General features: G+C 43.2%; 1 protein-coding gene across 1 annotated transcript; it reads right to left on the bottom strand.

The window, feature by feature from the left end:
• Window positions 1–460: 460 nt before the first annotated feature.
• Window positions 461–8,749, bottom strand: LOC128400260 (vomeronasal type-2 receptor 26-like). The gene is made up of 4 exons (XM_053362419.1): window positions 7,709–8,749; window positions 2,373–2,600; window positions 1,650–1,776; window positions 461–1,363 (listed from the first exon to the last, which is right to left on the bottom strand). The coding sequence occupies exons 1-4, from the start codon at window positions 8,501–8,503 to the stop codon at window positions 468–470; spliced, it is 2,046 nt and encodes a 681-aa protein (XP_053218394.1). The 5' UTR covers window positions 8,504–8,749; the 3' UTR covers window positions 461–467.
• Window positions 8,750–9,884: the final 1,135 nt, after the last annotated feature.

The following is a 9,884-nucleotide window of genomic DNA, read 5'->3' as shown; positions in this document are numbered from 1 at the left end:
TAAAACTGTAGCCTGATATGGTTTGTGAAAGGACAACAATGTTCCGGTACCATTTGTGAAGTATCAACTGTTAAGTTGTGGGTGAGCGTATCAGATGACACAGCGATTCTTCAAAGAGCTCTTGTTTATTCACAGGCCAGAGCAGAACTGAAATGAAAGGTTCAGCCAGCCTGCTTATATAGAGCTCCACTAGAATGCAACATTAACCATTTTCTGTAACTATCCAATCACTGAACGTCACTTCCAATCCCTTATTTGCATATGTGGACCTGAGTGAAAACTATCTACAGTATCCCCCTGCTGGCCCAGGGTGAGAACTTCAGTACATAACACCAACCACGACACATCAAACCTGGGGAACCATCAAGAAAGGGAAGAAAACGGGTTGGTTTGTTGGTTGGTTTGTTGCTGGGTTGCTTGGTTGGTTGGTTTTAAATGCCCCCCCCCAAAAAAAAAATATCTCCAATTCAGTTTCTCATTAATTGCTCTCTGATGTTCAGGTCAGGCCTCAGCATAATAATGTAGCATTTGGGAGCAAAGATGGAACCCATTAAGCCAGCACTGGAGGCCAAGATGGAGAAGATCTCCACAGCCACCATGTGTTTCCCCTTGGAGCTCAGGTAGACCGGAACAAAGGAGATCCAAACACTACAAAATAACAGCATGCTGAAGGTGATAAATTTGGCTTCATTAAAGCTGTCAGGCAGTTTCCTGGCTAAAAATGCTACAGCAAAGCTGACAATGGCCAGGAAGCCCATGTAGCCCAGGACACAGTAAAACATGGCAACTGACCCTTCATTACATTCCAGAATGATTTCTCCCGTCACATAATGCTTGTCAAAATGGGGGAATGGGGGAGAGGTTCCCAGCCACACAGTGCATATACCAGCTTGGATAATCGTACAAGTCAACACAATGGCGCTTGCCAGTCTTTTCCCCACCCATTTCCTCATTCTGGATCCTGGTTTGGTGGCCACAAAGGCCAAAACAACAGTGACGGTTTTAGCCAACACACAAGAAACAGTCACAGTGAAAACGACACCAAAAGTCATTTGTCGGAGCAGGCAGCTCACTCGTTCTGGTTGGCTGAGGAAGATGAAGGGGCAGAGAAAGCAAAGGAGGAGAGACGTGAGGAGAGTGTAGGTCAGATCTCGATTGTTGGCCCTGACGAGTGGTGTGTCTTGATGCTTAGCAAAGATGACTAGGACCAAAAGTGTGAGCAGAAAGAAAAGGAGAGAGAGAAATGCTATGCACATCCCAAGTGGTTCTCCAAAAGTCAGGAAGCTGATTGTCTTTGGAATGCATTGTGTTTGGTCCTTGTTTGGATAGTGATCTTCTGAGCAGCCAATACAGTCATTCATGTCTGAGGTAAAAAAGAAAAGATTAGATGCAGACTCATCATGTCTTAAAGAGCAAATACAAATTCCTCCAATACGGACCTCTTAGGATGAAATCGGAAATATCTTAGGTATTTCCCAACAAACCAGATACAATGCAATGTGTTTGAACCCCAAGCCAACTAGCATGTGTAGCTACTGGTGCCTCTTACCATCTTCATCTGGTATGTCAACTGTGGGCGTATTTGGATCGGGATGGCCTGGCCACTGTAGTGTGTGAGGGGGGGAAGGGGGGAGAGTTGTGTCTCTTACCCTTCTGGGAAGCAATCCTTCCTTGGGGACATGGAGCACAATCATAGCAGCAGAATTTCTCCCCCTCCTTCTTTTTCTTTCTGTATCCAGGAGGGCAACTTGGGCTACACACAGAACAGGGTGGAACCTGTCCATTGGAATAAGCATGGGAACAGTTTAGCACATGTAGATGTATAGGATCTTTGCCTCCCATTATCTCAGCTACAATTAGGAACGCATGACATGCCAAGCATTCTCAGTACTGTATGCTCACTGGGATTTTAGCCTTGACTAGGAGGTGCAAATGATCTCCTTAGAACCAATTCAGGGTGAAAAATACCACTATTCACAATTGAGGGGGTGGGGAAGTGCTTAACCTCTCTGTGATTTGGAACATTGTGTTATTATCACGTTTCCCAACTGAAAAGAGGCTTCAGCTGACTCCTTTTAAAAGCTTTCTTCATATCTTCCTGCCAAAGACAAGGAGCAATCAGGGGTGTAGTATGAAGACCTAGAAAACATGCAAATTTCTCATTATGATTTGATCAAAACAATGCTGAACACAAACAGGTAACAGGTCCTAACCTTCTATTAAAAGAAAACAAAAGCAAAATAAGGAGTCCATGTTCCACATGTGCTTCAAGATATGTACCACACTTTGCTAGGAACACACTAGACTCATGATCTGCAATGCAATAATATTTTGTTTACCCACATCTCATGGACATTGCTGTCATTCCTCACCTGGAGAAAACTTTTATGCCACACCATTTTGTCCTCATGAATGGAAAATTGCTTTCCTGGGGGAGCCTCCAGATCTATCCCCCCAACCTTGACTCTCACATAGGAGTTATTTGGGAAAGTGACCAAGTTCGTAATATCAAATCCAGTTTCTAATTCCCTGTTTTCACCAAAAGATACTTTTTCTCCAGCACTGTTGTTAAATGAGACACTCCTAAGAAAGGGATGAAGCTGCATTGAAAGAGAAACAAAGGAGCACTGAATTAAAGCCCGAATGTCACCCCTTACTGAACTCACTTTGGGGCAGAGTCTGCCTGTAAATGGCAGGGATTTGAAAGCTCAGACTAGAGCTTTAAATCTTTTGAAGGGTGGTTTATATACCTTTTAAATAAGCTAAAGCACATAGTTCCCTGCTGAACAAGAAACAATGACAAGGGCTGAAGCCACAGGGTGGAAGCTTTTGATTACAGATGCAGTAGCCCCAAAAAGTCTCAATAACATCTTGCCATTCCACTCTGGCCCGTCTTGCACAACAAATTCATCATCAAAGGCACTGAATTCATTGTTGCCCACTTCACTACGAGAAACACTGGTGGCTAAAACTTTCTCCTTCCTCCCCTCTCCCTGGTCGGAAGAACCACAAAGCAATTGGAGAAGCCACCGGAATTGCTGGCTTGGTAGGACTTTTCCAGCTTACCAATAAGTGTCTTAAAGGCCCCCAATAGCAGCGTAAGGGGATGAGAGCTTGTAAAAGGGAAAGAGCAGTGGAGGACCTCACTCCCCCAGCCCCTAAACTGTGAGATGAAAGCATCCAAAATGCTAAGGAAAGGCTTAATGCTCACAAGGGCTAGAGGACTCTGTGATGTCCTGTGCTGGAGGCACTTATTTCAGTTGGTACAATTATGGCAGTTATGAACAGTCTTAACAGAGCAGCAGTTATGTTCTGTTATGCTGCTTCCTGTCTCAGAGTTAGTCAGTCTGTAGCAGTTTTTGTCTTAGATTCAAATCTATGTAAGATGTATTGGTAACATAAGGAACACCTGTCTGTCTGGTATATTTAATCTAACCCGTGCAAGTACACTGAGTAAAAGTTATTCTCTATTTAAAATATAAAAGAGAGTCCATTGCATAGTTTTTATAGGAGGGGAAAGGGAACTACTTAAAGGGTCAAACAGCCCATGTTCTCTTCCACATAACTCTGTAAATAGGAACTAGTGTTTAATTCCCATATAAACGATCAAAGATTGGCAAAGCATGTTCTCCTTCATGGAGAGCACGTGTTGCCGTGGGGTCTGACAGGCCAGCCCTCTGTTGCTGGGTGAGATCATTCAGATGGCCATTGGCAGTGAATGGGCTGTTTGGGTTACTGGGGAAATTTTGAAGTTGCCAAGTTGTGGGATGGACCAAAGGTTTTATATACAGGGCACGCAGCATTGAGCGTTCTCTTTCGCTGCATGCACCAGATCACCCGCCCACCCTCCCTTACTTACGGCTCTTGCGTTTGACCTTGCTATTCCTGTCATGGGGTTGTCTGCTTTTGGGGCAGGGGCCTGGTAGGAATTTTGTCCATTTGGCTGATTAGCTGGTGCCATTTGGTTTTTGCCAACTGCATAGCAAATCGTCACAACTTGTAAGTTGTGGTTAGGTGTAGAGATGTTCTCTTTATGTGCCAGTATAGTAAAACACTGGTTCTTTTCTGTGGCATTCTGGGAAACTTTCCTTAGCTACTTTCTTAAGCTTTTGAACCTTAAAATCTTCCTCTGCTTCTCTCTCTCATATACACGCTGTGTAAAGATGTGCCAGACACACACAAATTCCATTCTTTGCATTCCACTCTTTTTTCACTCAGGTCACATTAAGTTTACAATGATCTGTTTTCCTTCAGTGTATAATTAATTAGTTGTTTTTATATTCTGATCATAACATTAGTAATTGATTTAGACATAATATAATCAATCATAAATCTAGGTGGATTAAAAGCTTAGATACTTGTCTAAGGTCCATTAGCAAAAGACCCTTTGAAGAATTGGAGATTAATGGATTTTGGGTAACCCCTCCTTATACCTATGTTAACCAATAAGGAACTAGCCTCTTTGTTTGTATTTTAACCAATCAGCCACTAACATATGAGTGGCCATGCTTTTGTAAGATTCAATAAAAGAGAGACACACATGGGTTTCAAGGCTCTCTCAAAAAGCAGCCTTGGAGCTCAGATGAGGATCTCAAAAACACCATCCGCTTGTTTGCCTTGATTCGAACGCGATTCAACATCTGGTGACCCCGACGTGATTTCGACGAAGTAAGGTACCAGGTCCCTTGCAGAGCTAGGAAACCTCATACTTACCCGACTGGAAAAAAGTCTCAGCGCGCTATTTCGTAGGTATGGGAGGGAATCTGACTAAAGGTCAAAAAGCTCACGCAAATGAATTATTTAAATTAGTCAAGCAAAAGGGGGATGGTGTTCAAATTTCCTTAAAAGAAATTGAACAAATGTTAATGGAAATAACGTTCCAATGCCCATTTTATGTAGACAAAGGGTCTCTGGACATAGAGACCTGGCAAAAAATTGGAAAAACGCTTTTTTCTGAGCCAAGGGCTCCGATCAATTGCCTGCTCACTTGGCAAAAATGTGCAAATGCTATTGGTAAATTAGGATTGTCGTCTTCCTTACTTTCTACACCCCTTGCTTCAGCACCTAATCCTCCACCGTACCCACAAATCTTGCCTCCTTTGACTTCACCCCCCTCCTTCCCCTCTCATCTCGAAGCAGCTCCGTGTCAGATTACTACAATCCCCCTCTCTCCCCCTTCTCTGCCTGCCCCTCCTCTGCCTATGCCTGTGAGATCTGCAGAAGCTGCGTCTCAGTCTGTCGTTTTTCCTTCTCTCCCCCCGGTGCATTCCAATGTTACAAATGTTTATGGGGTTGTCCGTGCTGGGATTACTCAAGCTAAACAGGAAGGTCTTTTGTCTCTAGAGGAGCAGTCTGCCTGGTCTGGGGAAATGCCGTCACTTTTCCCCTTTAGTTATCAGCCTATTCCAGGGACTGCACAACAACAGGTATTTTATGACAAACTTCCATATTCCATAATGAAGGAATTCAGGAAGGCTATCTCTGATTCAGGTCTGAAATCTTCGTATGTTATGGGAATGTTGGAAAGTATATCAACTTCTTATGTAATGTGTCCTAATGATTGGAAAGATCTTATGCATATGATTCTATCCCCTGCACAATATGTGGTCTTTGAAAGTGAATTTAAACATGGTGCGATAGCTCTGGCTGATCCAATGCATACAGCTAGTCAACTTTTTGGATCTGCCCCATTCGATAGCTTGGCTGCACAAGCATTATTGTCAGCTTCGCATTTTAGCCGCACTGCGACCTGTGTCCAGCGCGCCATTCGGAAAGTCCCTGTCTCAGGGCAGCCTCTGAACTCCTTTGTAAATGTTAAGCAGCAACACTCAGAGCCTTACCATCAATTTATTGATAGATTAAAAGAATCAATCTCTAGACAGATAGATAATGAAACAGCTCAGAATGAGTTGATGAAAAAATTAGCCTTTGAGAATGCTAATACTGATTCTAGGAAAGTGTTACAATCTGTCATAAGTCGTTCAAAATATAGTCTTGCAGATATGATACAATCATGTACAGAAATAGGGAGTCAATCTCATGCTATGTCTTTACTTGCCACTGCAATCCAAACTAATAACAGGCCTACAGGTAATTGCTTCAATTGCAAGCGCCCTGGCCATTTTGCTAAGCAGTGCAGGGCCCCTGGCGGAGGTGCAAATAAAAATACTACTGCAAATACTACTACCAGACCTTCAAAAAAATGTCCAAAGTGTGGAAAAGGGTATCATTGGGCAAATCAATGTAGGTCTCAGGGAAACTCTTTAGGGGCCCAACTCTCAGGCCCGGAAAATTAGAGAGTTCCCCACCCTTAGTTTCTGCTGTTGCAAAAGTTTCTAAAATTGTGCCTTTTGAATTTGCTATTGATTTGATCAATCAAGAAACCAAAGACACTGCCTTGCCTGGTGAAATTGTGATCATGCCTAGCCAAATGGCAGGTCCACTCCCTTCTACAGTCACAGGTTTAATTTTGCCTAAATTTTCTGCGGCAAAACAAGGAATCCAGGTTATTCCAGGTGTTTTACATCGTGATTATGTAGGTACAATTATGATACAATTCTGGAGCTTTATGCCAATGCAGTTAACTAAGGGTGAGTCTTTGGCACAATTGGTAATGCTTCTTTCTCCACCTAATGTCGTATCAGCTATTGATAATAATTTGCACGAGCTCTCTTCTTCTATTCCCCCACAGCTACTGGCTGTGACACAGAGAATTGGACGACAAAAACTTCTTCGTAAGTATAAAATCAATGGAAAAATTATAGAAGGCTTGATTGACACAGGTGCTGACGTTTCTGTCATTTCCAGTAATTGTTGGGACCCCACATGGCCCTTTGAATCTGCTCCTACAGTGTGGGGTGTGGGTGGTAACCAGACTTCTTGTAAAAGCGCACAGTGGCTACCTGTCTCTCTGCCAGACAGTTCTGAAATTATTGCATATATTCAGCCCTGTGAGCATGCGGGGAGAGGTGAGGGTATGGTGCCCAGCTCCATTTTCTCCCCAATATTGTTGTTAATAATAATAATAATAATAATAATAATAATAATAATTTATTATTTATACCCCGCCCATCTGGCTGGGTTTCCCCAGCCACTCTGGGCGGCTTCCAAAAGAGTATTAAAATACTGTGATACATCAAACATTAAAAGCTTCCCTAAACAGGGCTGCCTTCAGATGTCTTCTAAAAGTCTGGTAGTTGTTGTTCTCTTTGTTTACCCTTACTGGCTTTCACTGGAAACTGGAAGTCAGTTCTGCCCCTGGGCGGGGACAGATAGTCGTAACCAATGCCTAAGCAACCACCCACATTTATGTATTTTAATAAAGTTGTGGCCAAAATTATGCCAAACACCTTAAACAAAAATTCTGTGTGAATTGTGATCCCTAACCACTGGTCCTGCTAGCTAGGGATCATGGGAGTTGTAGGCCAAAAACGTCTGGAGGGCCGAGGTTGAGGAAGCCTGACTTACAGTCACTTCCAATATATTGCCTCTTGGAAAAACCATCAAATTTATTTCTCAAATTCTCTATAGGGAAAATGAACAGGAGACACACTTGAGTGTTAATTGCACAGAAGGAAGGAAATAATAATAGACGAGATTGAAGTTGAATGAGAGAAATGCTGTATGGTTATCTATACTAATTTTCAGGGCACTGTTGCACATACCCCTGGACATCATGATCCTGCCCATGTCAAATGGTAACCAGTACCTGCCAAGCTTGCAGCTTCCGAAGCTCCTGCATCTCTCCTTCCATCGCTGCCCTTTGCTTGGACCTGTGCAACAATGTGTTATGTAAAGCATGTGCCATGGCATAGACAGCATTATAGACACTGTAGCTGTGGCCAGTCATGCTCATCTCAAAATCAGATGAAGGGAGCTCCTCCAGCTTCTCCTCTCCAGTGCAGCTTCCACTGGGCTTCTCCTCCATGTTGGAGTTTGGAAATAAACAGCGAAAAACCAGGGTCCAGAACTGCTTGAGAAAGTCATCTCCATTTTCCTCAAAGGGGTTTAGGAGCTGAAGAAAGGCTCTGAATCTTTGCACCTCATTGGAATGAACTGTAAAAGAGATGGAACCTTGGAAGACTTGCATATCCCATCTTGTTGGATAAGTGATTCCTATGAAATCAAGCTGAGCAGTCAGAATCCACACTTTCCTCATCGGTGTCCCAGCCACATTTTCCCTTTCCCATTGTGCTAACATTGGTTGTAAGGCAAGTATGGATACAGAATTCCCGCAGAAAATAACAGCACTGGCTTTGCTCTTCACAATCACTTGATTCACTTGGAGATACAGTAAATGAATGTTATTATACTCATAACTAGCTTGGGAAGTTCTCTCTAAGAAGGCCGAGCAAATATGTTTCCTGGAAAGCAGAGGTTGCAGCGTCTGCATACACTTCTCTCCACTCTCATTATTGCCAGCAAGTAATCCTACCCACGTCCATGAAAAGTGGACAAGTAACTCAACAATCCCAGTGTACTGATGGTCATCGCTGGGCACCATCCGGTAGAAGGGAGTGTGTCGGCTTTGATCCGTGTTCTGTGGAGCAAAGGAGCCATAACTGAGCTGAAAGGAAATGAAGAATTATAAATTGGTCCATGGGTGTAGTAGAAGGAACTCACATGTGGTGTCTGTTCTGTCAAAAAGACTGGGAGAGAAAACTGCATTTCCCGAGATAGGAACCAGGAGAGGCTGTGTTGCATACATAGCTCCAACATCCAAGAAAGAGTCATAGACACTGGATTGTAGAAGGATGAGTAACCTCACACCCAGGGCCTTATGCTACCCTCGGGATACTCTACAGAGGATGTCTCCAGGACACATGTCTCACTCATCCTGTGTCACACAGTTCATATACTTGACTAGTATGTGTCTCTGAACAGTAATACTGCCTCTTGTTTGCCTGGATAGAGAGAGGTTTGTTTGGAAACATCTGACGTTTCCATGGCTGAACTGCAGCCTACAGAACTAGAGTCATGTGTATTGTCTCAACCACCACTTATATGTGACCCCTATCAGAACAGCCTGATATGGTTGTTCACTTGATACAATGGAAGGGACGGCCCTGGCGGAGGCTATTCTCTCTTTCCTCCTCATGGAAAGTGTAAAAGGTGACATCAGAGACAACCTTTTGGTCACAGCAACCCATTTGTTGCTCACCAGGCACCAATAACGTTTTCTTTCTGATACAAGGCGAACTTTTTGGGGGGGGGCGATTAAGCTGTTTCTATTTTTTATATCTAAATCCTTTAAATATAGAAATCCTCCTAAAGTGACTTACCATTAAATTACATTTTCAAAACCCAGGGCTATTTTTCTAGAGAAAGAGCTGCTGGAGCCCACCATGAACTTCTCTCTTGTTCTCATAGAATGGCAATGATGCCCAACTGAGAGGTGCCTGCGCTGAGCTATGGTGAACACTGGTTAGGAAAGATAATAATAAGTGAGCTGTGAAGTGCCCAAATCAGTATTTTACCTGGGGAATCTTGTAGACACCCAATATGGTTGCTATATAGAGGGATGTTCCAAAGTCAAGTCCCCCAATGACAGTCATCAGATTTTTTTCAATTCCGCACCTGTAGTTGGGTACATATCTGGGATGCATGGAAATAAGGTCCAGAATGGCCCGGTAGGTCATCCTATTATTGGTGTAACTGTCATAGATGTGGAATCCCAAGGTGATATTAGGCAAGATCGTGGGGTTCTCATTGATCTCCTTGACCGCAAACACCAAAGCCAGAATATGCTGATAGTTCTTAGGCATAATACTGCAACGGATAATTTTATGATGTATAACTGAGAAATATGCAAGCCATTGGAAAATTGCTCCTAGGCTATCATGTTGCTGCTGCTCCAATACTATCTGCTGCTTAGGATGCCCCCC

Source organism: Podarcis raffonei, chromosome 13 (assembly GCF_027172205.1).
Source record: "Podarcis raffonei isolate rPodRaf1 chromosome 13, rPodRaf1.pri, whole genome shotgun sequence".
NCBI classification, from domain to species: Eukaryota; Metazoa; Chordata; class Lepidosauria; order Squamata; family Lacertidae; genus Podarcis; species Podarcis raffonei.
Note: the sequence above shows the minus strand (reverse complement) of the source record. Positions and strands in the feature narration are given on the sequence as shown.

Bases quoted from the DNA above. Each gene is read 5' to 3' on its own strand.
- LOC128400260 (XM_053362419.1), bottom strand. From the start codon at position 8,503: ATGGTGCCCAGCGATGACCATCAGTACACTGGGATTGTTGAGTTACTT. The intron at 2,601-7,708 runs GTACTGGTTACC...CTTTCAATGCAG, and splicing joins GGAAGCTGCAAGCTTGGCAG to CTTCATCCCTTTCTTAGGAG. The intron at 1,364-1,649 runs GTAAGAGACACA...TTTTTACCTCAG, and splicing joins AAGGATTGCTTCCCAGAAGG to ACATGAATGACTGTATTGGC.